Here is a 26,144-nt window from a genome sequence, read left to right on the forward strand (position 1 = left end):
TATATATATATATATATATATATATATATATATATATATATATATATATGCTGTATATATATATATGCTGTATATATATATGCTGTATACATATGTGTGTACCAATCGTATTTGTGCAAAGTCTCTGTGAAGACAGTGGGCAATTTTTAAAATCATTCAATCCGTACTTATGTTTTTTCAGTGATTCTTTAAAGCCATCCTCCCTCTGCCATCCAAAATCAAAGATCAAAGGCAAGTGTGACTAAATGGCAATGCCAGACTTTTAAAGTCACCCAGATGGTCTGTCTTTATTTATTATTATTTGTGTATGTGTGTGTGCCTGTGTGTGTCTGGGCATGTGATTAAGCCAAAAAACACCTGCAAAGAATAGTGATACAGCTTTCAATCATATTAAATGGAGCTCTGTGTTTGTAGGGACACTTACATACACATTTGTGTGCATGTGGGCACAAGTGTGCATGCATGTGGAGTAAGGTTAACCTAACGAAACACTGCTTTTAATTATTAAATGGAGCACAAGTAAGTGTGCTTAAGCTTTAAGCTATGTTTAAGAGTCAGGTTAAGAACTTCCCATGCTTCCAGGTAGGCTGTGCTTTGTTCTAATGAACACTATGAAATGTAACGTCATCCATGCTTTTCTTATTGCAAATTTTCTAATGGGCCTGCATTCCAGGCTCCAGGAGGTGAATACACACACAAGCACACACACAAATAATCATGCTGTGAGAAAGTCAGAGGAATCTCTTCCAGCTCAAATATTTAATATCTGACTTTTTACAAGTGGAAAAAGAGGAGGGAGTGTGTGTGTGTGTGTGTGTGTGTGTGTTGGGGGGGGGGGGCTACAGGTGCTGCTACAGCTGGTCTAAGATGCATTCATCAAAACCCATCAGAAGACAGAACGTGTGGAGAGAGACGGAGAAGAAAAGAGACTGTGGGAAATTGTGGAGACGCAAACAAAGTTGATGGAGTAAGCAGCGTGAAGGCGGGAATAAAGTGAGGAGACATTTAGGTGGGACTGATGAGGGAGGCTGAGGGACAGATGAGGAAAAGGGATGACAGACAGAAGTGAACAGGGTAGGAAGAAAAGCACAGGGAGTGAGAGGTTGACATGGGCCAGACACTTCAGAAATCACCTTTCCCTGTCCCCAGGACCACCTTGTCCTTCATGAGGGAAGCCCTAAATCACCACAATCATCTGGTCTATAAGGGCCACTCTTGTAGGGATGTGTGATACATTTATCATTTGTTTTAATATGGATTTGATATTATTTCCAATAAAGTTTAAGGTTGTAAAATGCCAGTAATCAGGCTGCAGTATTTTTTGTACTTGACTCAGTTGAGAGTAACCAGTAATCCAACATTACCGAAGGATGGTGAGAAGAAAACATTGACTAAAACTGGAAAGAACAAAAGCAACAGCAAAATGAGGAAATTTTCAAGTAGCATCCAATTACAAGAAAGCTATTTGAATATCTTGAAAGTGGCAAAGCTCAGACAAAGGCACTCTGAAAAACATGCCGTGCTACACAGTTCAAACTAAGACACACGCACACAAACACACACAGCTAATCTCATCAGCTGAAAAGTAGACAGAGTGTGTTTCTTTGACCTCCAGCTTGGTGTGGTTCACTTGGACTCCTTTATTTTGTTTTGACTGTCAGTCGCATTGCTAGCGTTCAGCCAAAAAAAACAATCAATCAAGGGCTTAATCCACATGAGAAAGAAGTTAAACGGAGTGAAAACTAGCTAGCACATATTTTTATAGTTAAAGATGTGTTGCTTGTAAGGGGACAAGAGATAGAACACTTATCTAACCATTAGACTCAGTCAGGAATGAGAAAATACTCTGTATTTTTATTATTCAGTTCACAAGCCTTCTAGTTACTTAAATGTAGTAGACATTTTAGTAGAAACAATGTCTTTTTCAGCCTTGTCCACTTGCTGCCCTGCCAAAGAAATACATTTGATATAGGGATCATAACAGTCATTCAGTCAGTATCAGGACATTCTTCAAGCACCAAAACCTAATTTTTCATGATAAAAAAAGGTTACACACCTGAGTATAATCAGTGCTCAGGTAGAGTGGGGGAGGTGATGAGAAGGCAGAGAGTGAAGGGACGGTTGCACATGGAGAGCACGCTAGTCTTACTAGAAGGTTTGTCTTTCCCAAGCGCCATGCACACTTAGGTGGTGAAGTTTTGTTATTTTAGTGAGTTATGCTAGTTTGGGCTGGAGGTTACCAGTAGTTCAGTTATTTGTGTCTTTTGTGTTTTTTGGGATTTGTTGATCCTTTTTGGGTAATTTACGGGGAGTCGCGTGGAGCAACGGCCCATCGCGAGGTTGGTCCAGCGTCTTGCCATCTATTCTTTTTGGCCGAGGTCAAAACGGGTAGAAACAGAATGGAAAAGAGGTTCATCATACCTTAATGTAATGGGAGGACAACTGTGGTTTCATTACATTGCTTAGTTTTTAAAGAGGAAATGTGCGGAAAGTGTATGGAGTAAGACACACTGCAGTTTCAACTGCAAAAAAGAAAAATCACATAACTTCTATCAAAGAATCTTGTGATTTGAACTGAACCAACCAGGTCAGCTGTTGAAGCACCATAACTGTTGTCTCTATGATGGAACTGCTAAATCACAACCTCCAACCTAATCTACCTGCTGCTGCTGTGGGAGGGGTCCTCAGCATCTGCACCACAGCCAGCCAGAACTGAGTGGGGAGATTATACAACAGTGCACCTTTCGCATTTGCAGAGAATACATTTGTCATTTAGAAATTAATTGGATGTACCTTCTCAAAACTATCTTCGGTACTTTTTTGTCATTCGAGAACTCCATCATTCAGTGTTTCATCACTTTGTCTAGAGTGCAATAGGTCACACATCATTGCATGCCTAGTCACAAACACAGAAAACACCCCATTGTGTTCATTACCCCAAAACATATGGCTGTCCCTAGGGAGCCCTATGTTATGATTTCTGCTGTAGGGGATCATAAAGAAACACACACACCAAGGGGGAAACGAGGCTTTCGGCTGTGCAGGCCTATAAAAGAACTCCTGGGTCTTTAGTGGCCTCTGCACCTGTCAGTGTGTTTACATTCACCCCTAAGAGAGAGGACAGGGGACCAGTGGTGGGAGTAAATAAGTGTAGCAGGAAGTGGGGCGGTAGAGGAGGAGTGAGTTGGTTGAGTGGTAAGAAACCCATTTGCAGTGGGTGGAGAAAGGTTTTTATGTTTGGATAGGGGAGGGGAGAGCGCTGAGGTTCTGAGTAAGCAGGTCTCTGTTGTCTCAATCAGGAGACAAGTGTCCTCGCCAATGAGTTCCTTTCCACACCTCAAATACAAATGCATTCAACTTTCTGTCCCTATATGTCCTTCTGTCCACCACCTTGTCTCCAAGGATCTGAGTTTTAAAGTGACTTTGGTCCTGGGCAATGACAGCAAAAATGAAAAAGTACAGATTTGTTTAACAGTCCTGTAAAATAAACATAGATTTTTATCAAAGATAATCATTTTATAACAGCTTGAAATGCTGCTTCCAACGTGCCCTTAAAAGGCCATTCTCTGTATATTTTTTGTTTCAAGTGATACTTTATGTAGGTCAGTTTTTTATATGTTTATATTTTCTGGTCCACCACTCCATTTTCCCATCCAGAACACAACTGAAACAATCATAGTCTCCCTTGAACCTACGCTGTTCCACAGGGGAAAGCAGTTGCATTCCAGCATGACTACTTGCAAAAAATGTGACAACAAAAAAAGAAGGTTAAAGGTAGTTTAAAATGCAATTTGCAGGTTTCTTCTCCCCCATTTTTCATATAAAATAGATTATGTTCCATCACCAGGTGGGTCTGGTTTGGGTCATTCCTCAACTTCCTCAAAACCAGAGGTTGCTGTAAAAAAAATTCAAATAGCCCTGGACACTCATAAACATCAATATTGACATTATTCAAGGAACTAGTGAGAACCTGGATTGCTCCCTTAATACCTATAATTACACAATGGATGTGACTTTTGGGTATTCAAGCTATGAAGGGTATCCCATAGGTCCAAGCACTGTTTTCTATCTTCCCCCAAATAAGCAGGACCTGCAGCAATGTGATTTGTGGCACAAACATTTGCTGATGGGTTCAAGGCTCAGACCACATTGCTGGAAATGTTGAAGTTGATTGGATGCTTTGAAGTACTTATGTAAGAAATGATTGCTGCAGTTAAAAATGTCTTTTGTTGGCCCTGTAACTTCCCGGCTTTGTGACCTGGCATCAAGAAAAGTAACCCCTCAGGTCTAGTAGGAAGGTCCACCTTCAGACTTTGGAGAGAGTGAAGAAAGAAAGGGAAGTAAGGAAAGGAAAATGTGGGGAGATCATTCATGTTTGGGTGGTGTCTGACCTCCTCTCTGCGTTCAGATCCATGCCTCTGTATGTACCACCGGATCAGAGCCTGTTGAGATTTGGGGATACACTCGAGGAAGGTGGAGTTGCGCTGCACCCCATAGAGGACTCTCTCCTCCACCTGTCCCCCAACAAGACCTGAAGAAAACAAGACGGTTTTTGATCCAATGGTCTTTTCTTTGGTTCTAAAAAAAAAAAGTGTGACATGTAGGTATCCTCTAGCGACATTTTAAGTGATTAATTTATTTGTTTGCTGGCTGTGTGTTTACAAAGAGAAAAACCGAGTCCTTACAAAAAGAGATAAAGGCTGAACTTAGGATAACAAAGTCTACATACTGTCTTCAGTGTCCCAACACTGACTGGCAGGGTCTCCATGCTTGATGTCCTGTCTTCTGGCTCGCCTGGAGAACAAACACACAGTTTATTAAGATTAGATTAGGAAATTTCCCCAAGTTATTTTTTCTGATATGGTTAAAATGTAGAAATGATTATTATATTTAGGTAAATGCATTTCAGCCTCAGTAATATTGCCATCAGAGTTCAAATACAAAAGTAGCCAAACTGAATTTAACACATGCTGAAAATAATAGCTTACGTGAAATTATAGTTTGAATATATGAATACAGTTAAAAGGACAGGTAGTCATGCAAAAAATCATTCAAATTTGTTTTCTGTGCTTTTCATCTGGGCCAGAAGTTAATAAAACAAACACATCTCAAACTGGAATATATGTTTTCTCAAATGTCAGATTTGCATATTGGGAAAATAAATAATGTCAAGTTTTTTTGGTCTCTAGTTTGTTGTTTCTCACTCGGGCTTCTACGGTTTGTATAGATTTCACCTCCTCCACCTCCTGTTAGTCTTGACATCTGTAGCATACAATCACTATTATCATCTTTCAAAAAGATGCGGAAACCTAACGCAGGGCCACCACTGTTGCACAAACCATAACAGCTTCCCCAGTGGCCAATAATATGGCAGTGGCACCTCTAACTGTAGGGTCTAGATTGTGTAGAGCCTTGGTTCATGCAAGCAAGCAAGCACACACCACATGCATTTCATAATGCCCTCTGGCATTGAATAAATGATGAAAACATGAAAAGAAAATTGCCTAACAGTGCCAGAATAAAAATCAAGCCCCGGGAACAAACACACACACACACACACACACACACACACACACACAAACACACCTTATGGAGAAGCAGGGACACAAAGGGTCAGTAGATACACTTGTCTTTGCTTTTTATAGATCACACATATTTTCAGGTTGTGAGCCATGCTATGCCGCAACAAAATAATTAACTAAATAATTCAACCATCACCATCACATTAATGTGCACCAGCTCTGCACATATAAGAGAGGGGGTCTTTATGTTTTTAAGCCAAGGAACCAATAACTGAGAGAGACAGAGCAGGGACCCCCTACTACATACAGTAGTAAAAAGTTAAGTTGCATATTACAACTGGGCCAACAATAACGTGTAGGGCGGCCTAAAGTCTTCATAAATACCTTTTTAGTGCATAGAATACTAAGCTATATAATAGACTAATAATTGTTGGCATGGTTTTATAAATCATGTTTTGATGTTAAATATATACATGTGGCAAAGTAAATCCTTAGAATGAACTGTATCTGTGGTTGGTCTCAGTGACTACCTCACTTATAGGCCAGTAAGCAGTGAGATTTTATACTTGCTAATAATATGTTGGATTTACAGTATGTTAAGTCTTTTTCATTTTTGAAATTGTTTTTAAAAAATTAACAATAACTTGGAGGCCTTCCAGCATTGACTCTGAGGACCCCCTACGGGTCCCGGACAACCTGTTGAAGAACCCTGCATAAGAAGAAGTAAATGTTAAAGTAAATTTAAAGTAGTACATTTTGAATTTGCATCGTGTGTTTTAGGTTAACACATGTACACATGAGTGTATGCACGTTTGTGTACAGGTTACAAATGCAATATGTCTGATTTTGTAATTTCCTATCCAAATTTGTGTGAAAAATAATAATAGAATAGTAATTTCTGAGTAACTCTGTACAATGAACTGGCATGGCATGTTACCTTAGATATATAAAAAATAAACATTCTAATATAAGGATTATGACTATGAAATTATTATTAAAATATTATTCTTCTGTATGTTGGAGTCTTGTTGATAATGCCAGTACTGCGTAACTTCATCATTTCCATTCAGGAAACATTTGAGCACAAGTTGCATGGGCTGTCATCAGTATCATTGGTATGTGTTATGATCACATTATGTAATGAGTAAAACAATTAAATCAACACTGGACACTACATTCTCTTCCCTATCTTATCAATCTGCAGATATAGTTACAGATTAGAACTGCATTTTTACAGTGAATGTATGCATCTACAGGCTCTAAAGTAAAAAAATAATCAGCACTGTAGGTTGATTATCATGCTACACGTTTGGCAAAAAACATTTTCAAGAGTTTAGCATACCGCTTTGATGCAGGGACGTATCGTGAGCATGTGTGTCCATCCCAGGCGCAGTAGGGGTCTCGTGCCAGGCAGCATTCAGCGCAGGCTTGACCATACAGGTGACATCTACTGAGTGAAACCTGGGCTAGCCCTTCATTTGATCCCACGTAGAGCTGTTGCTATAGTGAAACACACACCACAATCTGCTTTAGGAAAGGTAAACATACAGATCTATGTATTATCCATAAAGGAAATTCCTTTTGTTTAGAAGAGCAAAATATGACATGCAGTCCATACAACTGTACGTTGTGTGGTCTGTGATAAAAGAATATTACACATATACTTTTCATATATATTAACGTCCTTAGTAACAACAAGACTCATTAAAAATGTCAAAACTTTAAAGAGACACATGAAACAAACCACAAAGATTTAAGGACTTCTCAATGTGGGGACTTTTGGACTGATGATCGTCTCTGACTTGTCTTAAATTAATTAATTCATTCAAACCTTTATTTAACCAGGATAAAAAAAAAAAAAACTCCTTGAGATTAAAAATCTCTTTTACAAGAGTGTCCTGGCAAGTGACAGCAGCACGTTTCACGTTAATGAGAATCCCTAACAGAATTTCCAAAGAACTTTAAAAAATAAAACACCAGGGAGCATGCACACACAGCCACACACACAGGTCAAACACTGCTGGAGATTAATGGAAGCATTGATTGGGGTTGAAGTGTCTACTGACACCCCTGACCCTAAGATAATGAGGCAGAAAGGGGAGAGAGCGCCAAAAAAACATGGGAAGGCTAAAGAGAGAGAGAGAGATAGAAACTGAATAAATGAATGATTCTGGGATAAAAAGAAGTGTGTCTTGTGCCACGTCAGGCATGTACACACAGCTGAATACATGTGACATGAATGAAGGCAGAGAAACAGTGTGGAAAAAAAGTGTGGGAATAAGATGGATGATAACCTGTTTAGAAGATATCTCCATACTGAGGATGGGAGTGGGAACCTGCAAAAATTAAAACAAACAATTATCACCAGCTTTAACACCTCAATAAATAAACATTGCTGGGGCACTGTTTGTGTAAAAAACAACTAACAGTAGATTAGTCTGTGGATTAAAAGCTCAGAAAAATACATCAGTATTGCGTAATTTGTAACAATGTCATGGTAAATATTTCACCAACTGATGATTCAACTGTGGGACAGTTCGAGAATCAAAGATTGTCTATCATAAAGCTTAGAGCAACTCAAAGTGTGTGTGCTTCTGTATCTGCGTTTGTGCATGTGGCTGTGTTGCGCCCATTACCTGGAAAACTTGAAGTTCTTCCAGCACCACTTCCTCTGTTGACCAATTTTCCTGAGTGATGCTCACCACCTTTAGAATTGAGCCGACATCTACAACAGAGAGTGAGACAAGAGGCAGGAGGGGTGATTAGGATAAATCAAGCAAACATAAAACAAGGACACATAGGCATAAACAAGTCAAAATAGTTAAAATGCTATGACCCCTACACCAGATCACGACAGCTGGCAGGTTGGTGGCAAAGACAGGATAGTAGACCACATTGCAACCTTACATGTTTTAACGGCGGCAAAATCTGTCTCAGGCCAAGGACAACTCATGGTGGTCTAGTGCCCTCTGCTGGGCATATATATATATATATTTTGAGAGGAGGGTGTTTGTCTTACCTGTTCCAAGAAACATGACCTCATATTGTCCATCCTCTGCCAAAACTCTGTCCACAACGATCTGAGTCAGGGTGTAGTCCACTCGGACACGCGTGAACACAGGTCGACCGGTCAGAGGGTATACAGAGCGATACATAAGAGGGTGGAATCGAATAAAACTGACCACCTCATCTGGGAAGTCTTTGGTGGTCTTGATCCTTGGATCATATGTCTTGCTGGGACACTAAAGGGCAAAATAAAAAATGTTGATCTTTTGCCAAAGTCTCACAGTCATAGACAATTTCGCTCCCTGAATGTGTTTCCCATATTTCTTTTCAGCTAAACAACTAGTGGTTTCTGTTTAATAAAGTAATGGTACATGTCTCCCTCTGGTGGTCAAATGAAGGAAGGCAGGGAAGGAAAGCACATCTGGAACATCTGTGTCACTCCAGATTACCCTTTCAGGGTACACTATAGCTCAAACAGCTGTACACCTGAAGCATACTTTGAATTCTCCATGCACTCCTTTCCCTCCCTTGATTACGGTTTTTAAACAAAATGAAACAAGAATCTGATTAGCATGCCAAGTTACCTCATTGAAGCCAAGGTTATATTGTATATCGTGTGCAGATGTGAGCATGCATACCCTACAGCATCTTGAACATTTCACCCTTCAATTCACCACTTTTAAATTAGGCCATGTTTATTATTCTGTAATTAGCAAAAAAATTGATTTTATTCATCTAAAATCAACTTAAACTCGGAGCTATCAAGTATGAGCTGTCGGTTTTTCTCTGTGGGAAACTCACCGTTCCAGGACGGGGATACGGTATCCTCCCCTCGTATTCTACCCATCGGTGGTCAGGCCCTTCCTTGTGGGCGTAAGGTCCATTAAACACGGCCCTTATGTCCGCCATGCTGTACACACACACTGCTGAGCCACGGAAAATGGAGCTGACAGGAAGGAGAATACAAGAGACCAGGTTAAAGCTAGAAAAGAAAAGGGAGAGACCATTGGTGGTGTTGATGAGGATGTATGAATGATAATGTGATGAATAATAAACTTACCTGGAAGTGGTGAAGACTGCATACACTTTGGGGTTTTTGTCATCTCTGGTAGGGAGCATGAAGATGTCCTCTATAAGAGAGAGAGGGGAAGCAACACAAAGGTTATTCGTTTGTATTACCACTATCTGTACAGAAGAGATTTATCTACCACTGTGCCACTGCTGGCGTAATTGGAAATTCTGTTCCTTTCTTAAGTAAACCCTCAAGATTGATTCTGATAAAAATAAAACTCAGTTTATTTGCCCAGATTTTCTTTTTATTCTCGCAATCACTTACGGAGCTCATCAAAGTGTGTGTCCACTCCATCTGGTCCAGGGATAGAACACACAAGTCTGGTTTTGAGGAAGGTGGTCCATTTATTGGTCAGACTTCTCAGCCCACCCACATCATTCTGAAACACAGCCACATAGAGTGTGACAAAACCACAGTCAGCATAGTGTAGCTGTCCAACATGACCAAAAGAAAACCACAATTAATAACACACACTTAACCACAATCCGACTGTAATCTATCTAACGGACTTACACACAAAAACAACACACAGCATTACAGCCTGACTCAGATTCCCTGTACTAATTAGGAAAATAAACAGGTGAAGCACATGCCTCTAGTACGAATCTGCTTATTTAACCAGCACAAAGGAGGCCTTCTTGTTAGTATAATGACAGTCAGGAGTAATTGAAAAGGGAGAGGAAACATAGAGAGAGAGAAACGGTGGAAAAACATCAAAGCAGAGAGGAAACAAATGTAAGTGCAGCATGTTGGAAGAGAGTACTCAAATCAAGTGAGGTTGCAGACTGATAATGCAAGGTTTATCTTTGCATAAGAATTGCTGTTTTAACTAGCGGCCTTTTAATTGAACTAAGGTAGAAGCAATCAAGTGCAGCTCTTTGTAATGCATAGAAAACTTAAGAGATCCTCCTTATTTAAGTTGGCCCGTGCCCTAACCTAGTGATATAGAAAAGATTGTTAGGGTTCAACACACACAAAAACACACTTGTATTTAACAGACAGAAAAACTGTAAGCACTTAATGAGGATGTTTCACAGTGGCAATAATCTTCAAAGAGGATTGAAGTAAAGTGCCCTTACTCCTTTTACATGCAGGGAAAAAGACACAGATAATGAAGGACCAAAAGAGAGAGATGGCAGAAAGAGAGGGCTGTCATCAGTCTGCTTTACAGCTAATTCTTAGGTCATAAATACGCTGAAAGCTTTTCTCTAAGAATGTAGTCCTCCGAATGCTAATGGAAAACTGATGTTAGGGCTAGTCCCATTTGGAATGACTTATGGCACACTGTATAGTATACAAAAGGTCCAGATAACCAATCTATTCGGCCCTCGGTCAGCTGTGCAGTGCCATCAAATAGAACTTAATAGGCATTAAAACATGATATGCTTCTTAAATGTCTTGCAGCATCTAACAACTAAAAAGAGAGAACATTTGATTTACCAAAATGGTTCCGTTTAGGTAAGAATTTGAAGTTTGGCATTTTGCCTTAAGCATAGACCTTTGAATGATGGCTTGTAGCTCCGTTAGAAATTCAAGTAAAGGCTGAATCCTCTCACTGTAAGACACATTAGAAAAAAGTACCTGCCAAACTTACATAGTCTCATGTAATGTGATGGTACCACACAAAATATGTTTTCTTTATCACCCTTTAAATAGAGAATACATGCACATCCTTTGGGGGAAAAACAATGAGAATGAGACATATCGATATCAGTGACAATTTAGGCAGCAGCTCTAAGATTGCCCCGTCAGCAGGCCACAAAGGGGCTAGAACCAGGATTCACTGCCCCAGACAGACTCTTGACAACAAAAGAAGAATGTATCACAGAGGCTTCCTTCTGGGTGACATAAAACACTCTTGTAGTGGCCAACACAATGATCCTTATCCGATCAAATCCCTGTAGGAGTTACAATTCCCTCATACTATGTAAGAGCTATTGCACGCCTATTGTCTTTCTCTATAGTCCCAATATGTTGCCTATCTATCTTTCAAGGATAATATCTCTCTTTACCAACTGGGTCCATGTCCATGTGCAAGTCCATGTGCAGGTATCTTAAAGTAGTTGGGGCTTTTCATTCTTCCAACCTCTTCTTTCTCCCCTACCTATCCAACCATCTGTCACATCTTCACCTCCATTCCTCTGTGCTCCTACGTTTTTACAGTACACTTCTGTTGTATAATATCTCACCTTGCACACACGAGCCACTCGGGACAGGATGCTTTTGCCGTTGCCTTCCCATGACACCTCGCGGAAGAAAAAGTATATCTTATCATCATCTGGATTGTAGGTGTCTGCAATGGGATGAGCAGATATAAACCTGGCCTCTGAAGACATGGTGAGGAAAAGAGAGAGAGGGGAGAGTGTTAAAAGAAGTCAGGTAATGGATTCACCATGCACCGCAACCTTGAGGTGGCATTAATGCTACAGGTTTATTTACAATCTTGTTCTACAGTATATCTACAGAAATGTCTGAAATAGTGCCTTTTCTATTTTCTAAGCTAAAGCTTGGGCCACTAACTTAACCTGCTGTACAATTGAATATAGTATCTGTTAGGCAGCAGTGTGGCATAGAGAGCATCTTGAGCTAGAGCACCCAGTGTCAAACATCTACCCTAATTATGTTTTCTCTGAGTTTGACACAGTATTCAGATCCTTTAATTAAAAGTAGTCACTTAAAAGCAGCGGAATAAGCTATAAACACAATACTGACACATTACCACGTTATAAAGTTGAACATGTTGGTAACCAGTTGCCCACTTTGAGCAGACACAGAGCAACATTATCTTAGGAGAAGTGCTTGACTCACAAAAGATGTAAGACCAAAATAAACTCGGCTTCTTGCGTGGTTCTGATCTCCACCGATAACGAGGTGGAAATCTTTCTCTTTAGCTGCTAAATGTTCCATTATGCTCACCAGATAGTTGCTAACTTTGTCTGCTTTTTGTTGCTGGACAGTTAGCAAACTGTGGGTTCATCAGAATGTTTTGCTGGAAACAGCTGCCTGTTGCAGCTGGAAATAAGGTTGATTAAAGTGGTTTAAAATGAACAAAAACAGTAAAGTTCATGCAAAACTAAAACAATTAGTTGCAGTTACTATTGCTAATAGCAGAACTATCAAAGGGTTTCTGTGCTGATCTTATGCGAATTACAGTAAGACATCAGAAAAACATATACCAAGAATGATTAGTAATTACTATTTTATGATGTTGAACAGTGTGACAGGAAGAACATGGACAATAAAACATGACGTAGGCAAAAGGTTGTGGGGATCAACAGCATGTTGCCATCTGTGTCTTGATTCAGACGGTGACTACGGACAGTCTACAGGCTTATGTGTTGCAGTGACATTACAACAACATTAGCTCAACCTCTAGTAGCCCAGCCAACCACCAGAGGATGATTCCCCTACTGAAACAGCTAACATGTAGCATGTACAACTGCTAACACACTCGACAGAAGGTCATTGTTAGTACTACAGCAATGGAAAGATGTTCCACAGGCTCACAGAAACAGAAAGACTGCCAGAAGGGATGTGCTTTCTCTCTGCCTGCCCTGCACCAACACATGAACTCTATACACATACTTCAAGAGAGAGAGACAGAGACAGAGAGAGAGAGAGAGAGCGAGAGAGAGAGACATAATTACTCCAAACATCTCTGACTGTGTGGTTGTGAAATGTGAAGACCATGTGTAAGGATTTAGATCTGGGTGACAACTGTTGATACACGACAACCCATCAGTGGCTGTAAAACACTCAAGACTGGAGATGTATACAGAGAGAGTCGACTCACTCTTCAGTGATAACTGTGTGCGTGCGTGCACGTGTGTGCAAATGTGTGTGTGGTTATGGGATTGTGTGACTCAGACCCTGCATTTTGTGGAACACTGTAAATTCCCTTGTAGGTGTGGTCCCTGTTCAGCTATGGCATTCATATAAAAGTTCCAGCTAAATGAATAAGTGGGCTGTTTCCTCCGCACTGGAATGTCAATAACCGTCCTGAGGGCACAGAGGGGCTCTTTGTATCAGTAGAGAGGCTTGAAGTTTGGAGAAAAAGCAATAACAGGTTTTGAGGGCACTCAGCATGCTAATGTGGATATGTGCAAGCATGTGTGTACCATTGATCCAGTATTCTTCAGACATGTCTGTGCGTATGTAGTGCTGGTCAGGTGGAGGGCCAAGGGAGCGTGTGAAAGTTGTGTCTTTGCCCAGGAAGTCTGATGATGTGCCCGCATACAGGTACTGATCTGGACCAATTACAGACATAGGTCAATCAGTCATGACATTAAATTATGCAATAGTAAAATCAGCACATAATGAACATTATTGTTCAAAACGAAAAAAAAACGAAAAAAATAATGTTTAGCTTTTAGCATTTCATAGGCTTACCTCGGTAAACCTACATAGAAAAGCAGAGACTTAGAAACATTTCAAGAAACAAACAACTGAAAAACAGATAAGGCTCCAGGCCCTTGTGTTTACAAGTCTCTGCCAAGTGAATGTGTTGCTGACTGAAAACTGTCTGCTCGCCTCTTTCTTGAGCAAATCATTTGCTGGAAAGTGCTGGGAATACAAATTTACTCAAAGAACTGAGTGGAAACTTGAGGAGAAGCATCATTTGTTCCTGGGTAAATGGTGCTGTGCTGCAATAACATGCTGCACAGCAGATAGGCAGGCAGAGGATTGCCATGTTGTGTGAGTGTTGTGTGATGGCTCGTATTACCTGTGAGGACTGAGGTGAATGGCTGCGAAGGATCAAAAGGACATTTCAATCTGCCAGACTCCACTGTCCTAGACAGCAGTTGGAACACGCCATCCTGGGAGACAAAAGAGAGATAATTCAAAACTTTAGCTAATTTAAATCCAACTCCTGAACTTGTGTCAAAATTATCCCTGCTGAGATTCAATGCTCATATCTACTTTACCTCTCTGCGGCCAGTGATTTCAATGAAAGCACAGTTGGGGTGAAAGGATCCTGTCCCACAGGCATAGACATGTGTACGATTGTAGTTGTGAAGGACCCTGACAAAGTTAGCACACTCCAACTAGGACAGGCAGGGGCAGAAGAAGCAAGGATGAACAATTATAAGATGGATGAACAGGTATATTGTATACTACAACACAGAATAGTGAACAAATAAACTTAGAATCTAAATGATTTTTCAAGAATTGATTTTCTTTGGAAGCACTTACATTTGCATTTTTGCCTGCCAGTTTGCACATATCCACTTGGTCTCGCGGAGCAGGCCAGTGAATCTGATGACAGGTAAATAAGAAGAGAAAACATTTCAAATCTCATAATGTTGTTTGTGAGCTGTCACTCAGTCAAAGAACTTGAACACTGCCATTTACACCATTAAATGCCTACAATGCCATTAAATCTCCGCCAATATGTGCTACTGCAAAGCGCTCTAACCCTTTAAGCTAATACAATAACAACGTAATGTGTTTGAGCTGCAGTAGTTCAGAATGCAGAAGCCAGACTTAGTACAACATCTGGAAGAAGAGTGCATAACACTCCGGTTTTAGCATCTCTACACTGGCTACCTGTGCACTTTAGAGAAGGATATACAATTTTATGGATCACTTTGAATGGTACTACTGAGTAAGCTCCCGACCCCCTAACCAGATATGACCCTAAGTGCAGCTAACTGGCTCTTAAAAACTAAAAACAAAAGGAGGCCGGGAATTTGCCATCAGGGCCCCTCAACTCTGGAACAAACTGCCAGAGAAGTTCATGCAAGCCAGTTTTTTATTCTGTGTCAAATCTCTTTTGGAGACACAATATTTAGCTTTTACTGTAATTATTAAATTTATGTTTCTCGGTGAACTTGTGTGGTTTTTATTTAGTTGTTTTCTATGTTGTATTTTACTTCCATTTGGTCTGTACATTGTCCACTGTTATGCTATAAAGTTGCGATCTAAATTTATTGAGTGTCGGAAAACGTTGGCTCCTCGACTTAATCTTAGAATTTTAAGGGATTATTGTATAACTGATCTGAGTTGTACAATAATTTACACCTCCAGGTGCTGGTACCAGAGAGCAATGGACATATAACATCATTTGTCCCTGCAATGTATTCCGCCATGTTCACACATGTGTTATAACAGGCTTATGTTCTTAGCGTGTTACCTCCCTTAAATCCTACCAAGGAGAGATATCGGCAACTTATTCATGGGTCTACAGAGCCTGAATACGCATGCAAACACACCGGCAAAAATATCAAAACTCCTCATGATTTAAAATCAGGGCATTCCGCCTAGGAATTCATACAGAAAATTAGAGTTACAACGTCATGTGTTGACTGAGTATGGTGTGGGGCCTGTGAAGGGCTTAAACTGGTTTTGAAACTCAGAATAAGAAGTGATCAGTGGTCCTGTTTTACAACAGCATATGGGAATATATTAAAGACTGTGGAAAAAAAGATCTCAAATCTAGGTAGAAACATCTGGAATGTTTGCTTGCAGAATATTTGCTCCTGTTTCAGTGCCTGATGGTCCATGTTTCGAGGTATGCGTCATCATTCACTGATGAACACCAAGATTGCTTTTCTAGCACGGGCTGGTCCCAGAGGGCAGAGGGAATTAGACCTTTGGTGGATATCTCCCTGGCAACAGTATCAGTAACCAAAGAAGTAACAAAACTGCAACACTTTGAGAGCCAGACTAAAAGTTAAAACAACCAGATAAAAATCAAATAAACACACTGTCATCCCACTTGCAGATCAACCTCGGCTGCATAAACACACACTCACGCCAACCAATTTTAACACATGAAATCCTTCTAAATGCATTTTGGTGTTGGTATATTTGCCTAAGGGTGAACCTGCATACTCCATATATACGTGTAAACTTGTGAGTTCCCTTTAACATGATGACCCTAACCTTGCCAGACAGACACTTTTAGACTGCTGTTGACTGAAAGGTGAGCTCTTCTCTAAAACAACACATGGTTGAGTACATTTCAGCTTAGCAACACATGGGGAAAAAATACCTTACATCACCCCAATCAATGGCAAGACAGGTACAAGTGTCAAGAGCAGAAGCGTGGGCTGTCTCTATAATAATGAGCTGCTCGCAGAAAAAAGCAGAGGTTAGTAGGGTGTCTCAAAGGACTCCAAGCATGAGTGTGCACGCCTGGGGATTGGGACCTTTACAGTGTGTGGAGGAGACACTCCTGTAAAAACTTGAACTTCTTACTTCCTGTCACAGGGTGTGGAGATTCTTAAAACTGCTGTAAACACGTCAAAGTCTACCTAAACAACCTTAAAGTGCTCATAGTATGCTAATTTTCAGGTTCATAATTGTATTAAGAGGTTGTAACAGAATACGTTTATGTGGTTTAATTTTCAAACAAACACAATTTTTTTGTTGTACTGCACTGCTGCAGCTCCTCTTTTCACCTTGTGTGTTGAGCTTGCTGTATATGACGTGTGTTGCAAAGTGACCCACGTTTGTCGCGGAAGTACAGGCTGGACTACAATAAAGCTGTTTGGAGCAGGACAGTTTTGTGAACACTGTTTTCTCTGGAAGATGGTAAGTCCCTTTGGGTGGAATTGGGGCTTTTTCACTTTATAAACATATAACGGGCAAAAAAAAGATATATAACACAATAAAGGAAATGAAAAAAAACAATAAGCATAATATGAACACTTTCAGTATAGCAAATGGCCTTATTGCAAGTTCATTCTTGGCCTTGTTTTTCTGTCTGATTGTGGATCGTTCTTTGTAATTATATTTATCTATCTATACATATAGATATATATATATACAATTTGCACATTCTTCACAGCAGAGCGTACCTTTCTGGGGGTTCTGGCCAGATTGTCAGTGTCAAGCAGGTAGATGTGATCTCTGGCTCCCAACAGAAGACGACCTCTCTCTTCATCCAGAAGCAGCGAGTGGGAGTGGAGGCCATCGGAGGGGCCCAAAAACAGAGATACACTGCCGGCTTGCAGCAGTTCTGGCCCAGAGAGAGAAACAGACAGACATAGAGACAAACAAAGAGATTAATAATTCCTGCAGTACAGGGTATTTTCATAGCTGTAGTTTCCTGCATGACCCCATGTGCAGATAAATGTGATCTGTGGCTGTGCCACATGCCTGTCATGGGCACCGTGAGATTAGATCATGAAAAGAGCAGTAGGAATACATGTTGCTCACTCATTAGACGATGGCATCATTTGCTGTTGACTTTAATACGATTTATAGTAGTAAGACTGTAAAGGACAACTATCATGCTCATTTTCAGGTTCGTACTTTTGGGGTTCAACTAGAACATGTTTACATTGTTTTATATTAGAAAAACACATTATTTTCCTCATACCATCTGTCTAAATACAACTGAATTCCCCCCTTTGTACCAAACACTCCTTTTTCAGTGCCTGTCTCTTTAAGGCTGGCTTGTTGAATCTGATGTTTTGTGACCTAGGCCGCCCACTGGGTTGTCCTATTTTTACAGTTTATTGGTTGGTAGGTAGATGTACTGCACTGACAATTTGAATTTTTCACGATATCCCACCTTTAAATAAACTGTATGTAAAGGGTTAAAATATACTGCATATTGGCTGTGTTTGTGTTGGTATTGTTTGGTCTCCCAGCTTCAATGGTCCATTTCTGGGAGCTGAACACTGACTACATTTTCAGCTCAGTACTGTGTCCTTGATCTACTTGATCTAAGGAAATCTCTTCTATCACCAGGCTCTTTTCAGTGCACCAGCACAGCAACATGCCTTGAATAAACACTGGCCACAGGACTGGGGGAGTCCTGTGGGAGTCACTCTGAAAGGATTGACATTGTGATTATCCTCTTGGTGTGAAGGATTGGAGAGGTTACCAACCCTCAATATTTGAACTTCTAGGACCCCTCCACACCACGCAATCCTGCTTAATACCTCCTCCTATACACTAGCTCACACACAAAGCACCCCCACATGCTCATTTCGTTCACCCCTATACATACATCATGCCCCCAGCAGACTAAACCTCACAGAGAGATTAGGCCTGCTAGCCCTTGGCTAATGCTAATCTGCTCTGTAAACACGTAGCACCATTAGGCCAATGAAACAGCCTGCTTATCTTAGCATAGTGCTCCACACCTTTCCTAAGAGAAGAGAGCCCTCATCTCGCTAAACAGCTCTTGATTAGTTCCTCCGCTGGAGCTCCGAGGCACTCTCATCCAAACATGTATTTGAGTAAGACATCACCAGGTTGGCTTGCTGCCACTAGATTTAGGCTAACAAACTATTTAAACTCTATAATACTAGGTTGGTGGTGGTGCAGTGGATATGACACATGCCTTTGTTGTGGGAAACCTTGGTTGGATTCCCACTATGATACATCAGCTCATGTGTCCTTGAGCAAGATACCTAACCCTTAGTTGATAATAGATAAATAGATCATTTGTTTATTAGTCCCCAATGGGGAAATTACTGCACTACACTCTGTGTACACACTTTTGTTAGTACTCACACACAGGCCTGAAATACACACACATGCTCAGGACCTATACATGCACTATACATGGAGAGATGTCAGAGTGAGTGGGCTGCCAGCTGTGTGTCCTTTGTGTGTTGCTCCAGAGGCATGCGACCTATAACATACAGTATATGGCAATTATAAGTTGCTTTAGATAAAAATATCAGCTAATGACATGGAATGTAATGTCTGCCTTTGTGGAAGTGCAGACCACCATACACAGCTGCGTTGTTGCCTTTTGTCTGAATGTTGAATATAAGAGGATTGGGTTGAAAAGAAACATTGCTGTAATGATGCTGTTTATGAATCTGCCATATGGGCTAGAAGAAGAGTCACATCTTTTAAGCACAATATTCATTAGAAGAACCTATCGACTGTTGTACCCTGCATTAAGCTAATTTTCATGTTGCATAATCATAGCCTCGATTTGCCATTATTAATGCATAGGAGTCACAGCTAGTATTGTTAATAAGAACTTCTAAACAAAGAAACCAATGAAGAATAGCTCAAGAACAGGCAAAATTAGTTCACTAAATTAAGTTTGGATCTAAGTTTGGATAAACTGTTAACAGTACAGTAATTATCCCTAAAATTGTCTTCTTCCTGTAACTAATAAACTAGCTTTTGAGTAATATAGGCCACAAGACTAAGGATAGAAAGCATGTGGTGTAACTTAGTCCATTTGGGCACGCATTAGAAACAAGGCCATAACAACAATATGAATGCGTAGCGTATTAAATATTTAAACCAGATGACTTTACGTCTCATTTGGCAGAAGGCCACAATGTCTATGTTGTGACTCTGGATGAAACTTAAACTTGGCCCATGAGATGTGTTTTTTTAGAGGAAAGCTTTTAAGTCTGGAGCAGAAGAAAGTTGTTTTTTAGGTGTTCACTCAATCAGGGATGATTTCACTTCGATTGTTTCACCCTTCACTCATTCACGCTGGACTTTTCACAGGAGGGCAATGCGATGTTTGAAGAGTGATCTCTGCTGGGAGGTGTTGCTTTTGAAGAGTGTTGAGATGGTTCTGACTGAGAGAGCCAAAAATGGGCATTGTTCTACTGTTGTGAGGTCCAAAAGAAAACCACTGCAGATTTTCCTCTAGAATAAAAAATTAAAGTTTACTCAGCCGTGCTCATTGTCAAAGCCAAGAGACACACCCTGATAGAGTATCAAAGTTTTAAAGTTGCCTCAGATGTATGGCCCCATTAAAATTCAATCACATATGAAATGATAAACACAATTATTTTGGTTGGTTTGGAACAAACATTAAATGAGATAAACTGTAGAGCTAAATACTAGCCTAAATGCTGAGTAAACACTGTCCCTAGCAATCATTATTCCTTCAGCTACTTACATATATTTATTTTGGACACTCAATGTGTCTCTATTTCCAGCCATAGGTTTTGGAAGCCTTTGACCAGAAGAGAGCTTTTGGAGGCTGAAGACAGAGGGAGTTTACTTTTAGGTCACAGTAGGGATTCAATTTTATGGAGCAAGACTGAAGTTCATTTGTGTGGTTTCTTGTAGCTGATACGTAGAATGAGGGCTAGAGGCTTTGAAGTAAAGTTTGCACTGGAGTCTAGAATGGGTTTTAAGGGGAGCAATAATTCAGCTTTCCCCCCGGTGGCACAAAACAAACAGCTGACGCAAAACTAAACACACGAACGCAGTGCACAGTTGGAACGACGGTCTGTTATGAACCAGAAGCATCCACATGAAATGTATGTTCTGTGTGTGAAATAAACATATAGGACTGGACTGCGCTAACACTGTATTTTATATTTTGCATTTTATATTAATTAAGTGATTGCAGGTTTGTGAAATAAAAATATGTCAATGAGGGGATTTATTGGCTGTGGTCAACTTTAAGGAAAAAGGGAGAAGGGAACATTCTTGTGCCCATCAAACATGACAATCACAAAATTATGAGGTTAACAAATGAATCAGCATGTGAGTCTTAGATCTCTCTTTACAGTGTTGTTTTAAATACCATTTACTTTAACAGTTCAACTGAGTGTACTACTCTCTTTAACTTTTCCTCTTGGCTGTGTGTACAAAGCCACATGAGAAATAGAGACAAAGGAAGACAAAATATTACAGGAAGAGAGAAAGACATGACCTTTGAAGATGCACACTGAATGGATGAAAAAGACAACAAATTCAAGCGCTTCATAGGTATGACTGTAGCTATAACTATAACTCTATCTAGGTGCCAGTGCACATGCTGACAAAAGTTGTTGGAAGGAGGTAAAATATCCTCAAACCTCAAATTACCCAAAAATTGTATTTAACTTTAAGACTGCCCTGGACACATACTGTAATAATACGAAAGTGTAAAACTAAATGTACATATGTAACAACAATACAATTAACAGACAAATCAACAAAATTTCAGTTCTTACCTCCGTGGCTGAGTTTAACCCTGGGGACACTTTGTTTGATACTTGCTCCAAAAGGGAGGGTGGCCAACAAGATCAATCCCACCAATGGGATGGGATGGGATGCTACCTTAATTCTCTTCCCCTTGCCCTCATAATTACTGCCAGACATGCAGTGCAGAGCCCCAACTTCATTCAGAAACTGACAACCAGAGTCCCCTTTCTTCATGGTGCGTGGAGTGGTCTTGTTCAGTTTTCACTCTGTCCTTTTCTGCAACCCTGGAACGAGACGGGAGTGAAGAGTCAAGCTAGGGAGGAGCAATCATAAGTGTGTGTGTGTGCGTGTGTGTGTGTCCATGAGTGTGTGTCTCATCTAACTTTGTGCAGGATATGTACACAGGAATCTGCTGTGACTATTCAGTCGTTTCACCATGGAGCCCTACAGGCATGTCCACTCTCTTTACCCGTCCTACATCAGCTGTTGTCTGTCATTGGCTTCCCTTTTGTGTGTCCTTTAAATCTGTTTGCCCAAAACAAAGGTCAGGTTAACAAAAACAGTCCCATACCACTATCTTTCACTCTGCCATGCCTTTTTTGGTTTCTCTCTCTCCTCTGTCTTCTTTTGACCTGGACAGCTCATTTAATTCCTTAGCTAAATGATACTTGCCAATAGTTTTAGCATTGGCCAACGACCCTGTCAGCTCCTCCTTTATGTCCTGTAAAAAATGGGGCACGTTCTGTCTGGAACCTCACAGTGCATTAAAGAGGCCTGTAGCACAATCTTTAGTTCACACTCTATGGAAAGTGAGATGTATGAGTTAACAGTCATGGGAATGCGCTCTATCTTTTCTGGCACTAATAAGCAAGGAGAACCTGAGCGCTGGGCACTAAATGAACAAAATTAAATTATTGTGGAAGAAACTGGACATTTTATTTGTTATGTTCAGGGGAGATATCTAACATTCAAACAACAGAAATGTTTAAATGGGACAATGTTTCAATCCCAGTCATTTGGGAATGACAAAAATCCAACTGGTGTTGAAAAATCCTCCATGTAAATACATCTGTGGTATAGTTCCTTTCGAATTTACAATTGCCTTGCACTTGCTTGTATATGTGATAAACACATACAGTAACTACGGTCTTTCAAACATGCACATGTGATCATAACAGAACACAAGTTTTAAAGGACGTATAAAGGGAGCATGCAACTGACAGTTATGAGTCTGCGGAGTGGATGTTTTTTAATTAAATATCAAAAGACAAGTTACAATAAAATCAAGAACAAAGTGCTAATTAATTAACAAGTTGCGCCTAAAAGTAAAAACTCTTGCAAGGAATCAGTACCAAATTATTTGTAGGTACAGTATCTATGAATATTCATTGTGATTACTTTCTTAACATATTGTTACTGATTTACTTTGATTCAGGTGCTAATCAGCATATCGATTGTGTGTTCGCCGCCACGAGAAAAGTGGTGCACTGTTCTACTTTGGAATGCATTGTTACCTAATGTAATCTTACCCTTAATCAGAATTTTTGTGGATGTAGTACAACACTCTACCTAAAAAGAAACCGTGTACAAACAGTCTTTTTAACCTGAATTCCTGCACATTCCACAGCCATCTAGCAACTAATTAACCAAACAATCAATGAAGAAATTAATGAATGCATCAGAAGAATGTCTCCTCCCTAAGGCCTTACTGCTATGTCTCCCTTAATACTTTCCTTCTACCCCCATTTCAGATAACACACATCAACCTGTCTAGTGACAACATAAACATTGTTGACCTAAATTAATAGATCTGATGTTGCAAACTTGCACATCTCAAATACTGAAAACCAAGCATTCAGGCCTCCTGTTAGACAAATTGGACAGATAGAGAAAAGATCCTCCTTTGGGACAAATTTTGTGAATACAATGGCAAGAAAAAAATATAAGTTGACATTTTGAGAACATACATGCATTTATGCCTACGCACACAGATTTGCATGGCATGTTGGCAGACAGATACAAGCTGTAGAAAGTAATTTCACTTTATTTATTTTCCTTGTCCGTTTTTGGCATGGTGTTTGACACTTGAGTTCATTACGGAGCATCAGGACCAAGTGGCACCCATTCACGCGCCCCGCAGCTTTAAACTGGAGAGGATTAGACCCTGATAAACCGACTGCTGTTTACTTAAGATGACAAATTGAGGCACCTTCACACCTTCAGGGTTAAAAATACAGATATAGAGCTGTGAGTGATGGATGGGCAATCGGCAAAGAGAGTGAGAAAGTGAGCAGGTTTAAATTTGTGTGATCTTTGCACACTTTGAGATGGTGGTGGTGGTGCTCATCCTCCCTGACGTATCTTCAAGGGAGCAGTGACACGATATCACCCATGTGAGTAGCATTCGAGTAATGTATCTCTCTTTACCGCTTGAGTGCCTACATCTATCAGCATTACAGGCCTGTTTAGCACAAGAATACGTCCCAAACAATGGAGAAAGCTCAAATCTTAAAAGAGGATTATTAAAAATTGCATCTGTTGAGAAAAGGATGTCCACAGGAGATTGTCATGCAATATACAATTGAAGGACAACATAAGCCCTGCCAGTCAGTCAATACTTTGGAAAGGCTGAATAAAAGAGATGAAAAGAGAGATAGAGGAAAAGGAGTACGACAGAGTGAGAGGTGCGAAAGAGAAGAAACAGACAGCTTGTGCCATGTGGGTTAAGCTAACACCTCTGTTTCCTGGCGGCTAGAGTCCCTGTTGTCTTTGGCAGCACGGCCGGCACACAGTGCAGGGGGTGATGGGAAACAATCCTGATGGTAATGGTGACAGATTTAAAGCTAGCATACAATTATGTGCTGCTGGCATCTGATCTCAGCCCAACATATAGCATCTTATAGGTGTCACCTCCTCAAACATAATGGCTTTTCCGGTTTGGGCTTAACATCAAACAATTACGTTGTAGATTTGCCATGAAACAATTTCACCAGCAGCCATTAATTAACAATGATCCAAAATATATTATCAAGATGCTATGCAAAGTACTGCAGCTAAACTTTTGACTGAAATAATACTCCCAGAAGTTGTCAGCCGATCTGAGGAAGGAGCAGATGGTGAAGAAGTGCTCTGGCCATGGGCATTCTCACACAGAGACCACCCCTAATGAGGCATTTAGCAACACCCGGCTGCCCTGTAGAGTACACTATTATCAAACCCCTCCATCTCCACAGGACAGAGTGCATTAGCACGGCTATTTGTCTTTATTCCCCGACCACAGGCACTGACCTGGCAGAACAACATAGGTAATTGTTTCTAGCTCTCAAGACATTGGTTGTTTTTCTTGGCAACAGTCAATCATCTTTTTTTTTTGGTTAACCTTGCATTTAAGCAAGAATGTAACTCTCCTGTGAGTCTGTGTGAGTTTATGTCTCAAAGGGGAAATACAGGACAGCCACCATGCCAAATTGTTTGTGTGTTCACTTAACACAAACTATGAAGCATATGCAGTGCAAGGAGAATTAAAGTTGTTCTATTGGCTATAACTCCAGTTATAGATGGCAGTAAAGAAGGAAACAAAACACTGTTCAAATATAGACAAGCACAGTCTTTTAATTTATGTCTTGGCGCTGGTATATTTTATTTCCAAAATTAAAAACCTCAACCTATTTTACATAATGTTACACTAAAGCCTTTTGGCAACTTTTTTTGTATCACTTACAATTTTTTTTCTAATATGTTTACTCAAGTCATAAAGTAAACATTAAGGCAGCAAGCTGTGATTCTTATTACGTTGTATCCGAAAAATCAATTCTCCACCTTATCTGAGGAAAACCCTGTATCTATCAGCACAGCATGTGTATCACTTGGGAAATTATATATCACTCCAATCAATGAATGCAAAATAAATTGCTGAAATATCCCCTTGCGAACAAAATGTAATCATCCAAATACGTTGATACAGAAAGAGATGGGCTTTGAAGTTGAAAATGTAGCGGTAAATTATCCCTAAATAATGAATGAACGCAAAGTACAAAAAGGATATCTAATACCTCTCCATGGACTAGAACATTTGATCCTTTGCCATTAGGAAAGTCTGTATTTCCTGCAGTCGTTGACCTGCTAATAAATCCTATATATCAGAATTCCATAAGCTGTCTGATTACAGAATGCCCCTCACAAGACTAAACAACTCTGACAGTTAACTCCACTGCCCTAGTAAAAGAGTTTATGTGAGGTTTTCTTAGAGTGAACCATTCATGCCCTGTTCTGCATCACATGAACACATTCACAACAACACATTCAAAATAACAGACATCTCATGAAAATCCCACTTTGCTTATGCACAAAATCAGTGAAGGGTATTGCCCAGATGAGAAAACATTCCGGTGGAATTCTTTCCGTTATAGCGGTGAAGAGTATATCTGTGGAGAAAAACCTAAGGATACGGATGAAATTCCAACCCTGAGGTCCTGTCTGTCCACATTTTGTCCCTCTCTAAGCTGTTTTCAGGAAGAAAAAAACTGGTAAGAGAATACTCTGGTACCCTAATACTGGTATGGTAACCAAATACACCAAAGACACATTATAGTGCTTGTGCTGCCTTTGTTAAAGACTCACTTTAAGTCCAATGTTGCGGTTTTATCCTTCAATCTTTGTAATGGGACGACTGAGCACAGCTCTGGGAC

General features: G+C 40.2%; 1 protein-coding gene across 3 annotated transcripts in view; it reads right to left on the minus strand.

Moving 5' to 3' along the window:
* sema3d (sema domain, immunoglobulin domain (Ig), short basic domain, secreted, (semaphorin) 3D) overlaps nucleotides 1-26,144 on the minus strand; it is a 38,444-nt gene that overhangs the window by 8,517 nt on the left and 3,783 nt on the right. For all 3 annotated transcript variants that reach the window (XR_004657660.1, XR_004657661.1, XM_034879375.1), the window contains exons 2-17: nucleotides 21,486-21,740; nucleotides 17,403-17,563; nucleotides 14,794-14,856; nucleotides 14,526-14,645; nucleotides 14,324-14,417; nucleotides 13,719-13,847; nucleotides 11,790-11,926; nucleotides 9,865-9,979; nucleotides 9,589-9,658; nucleotides 9,330-9,474; nucleotides 8,542-8,764; nucleotides 8,159-8,247; nucleotides 7,817-7,858; nucleotides 6,865-7,022; nucleotides 4,730-4,794; nucleotides 4,392-4,531 (exon numbers count right to left, since the gene is read on the minus strand). Coding sequence is in view for 1 of the 3 variants with exons in the window: in XM_034879375.1 (XP_034735266.1) it covers nucleotides 4,392-4,531; nucleotides 4,730-4,794; nucleotides 6,865-7,022; nucleotides 7,817-7,858; nucleotides 8,159-8,247; nucleotides 8,542-8,764; nucleotides 9,330-9,474; nucleotides 9,589-9,658; nucleotides 9,865-9,979; nucleotides 11,790-11,926; nucleotides 13,719-13,847; nucleotides 14,324-14,417; nucleotides 14,526-14,645; nucleotides 14,794-14,856; nucleotides 17,403-17,563; nucleotides 21,486-21,690 (1,956 nt within the window). In the remaining 2 variants the exon portion in view is untranslated. The remainder of the gene's footprint in view (nucleotides 1-4,391; nucleotides 4,532-4,729; nucleotides 4,795-6,864; nucleotides 7,023-7,816; nucleotides 7,859-8,158; nucleotides 8,248-8,541; nucleotides 8,765-9,329; nucleotides 9,475-9,588; nucleotides 9,659-9,864; nucleotides 9,980-11,789; nucleotides 11,927-13,718; nucleotides 13,848-14,323; nucleotides 14,418-14,525; nucleotides 14,646-14,793; nucleotides 14,857-17,402; nucleotides 17,564-21,485; nucleotides 21,741-26,144) is intronic.

Source organism: Etheostoma cragini, chromosome 8 (genome assembly GCF_013103735.1).
Source record: "Etheostoma cragini isolate CJK2018 chromosome 8, CSU_Ecrag_1.0, whole genome shotgun sequence".
NCBI classification, from domain to species: domain Eukaryota; kingdom Metazoa; phylum Chordata; class Actinopteri; order Perciformes; family Percidae; genus Etheostoma; species Etheostoma cragini.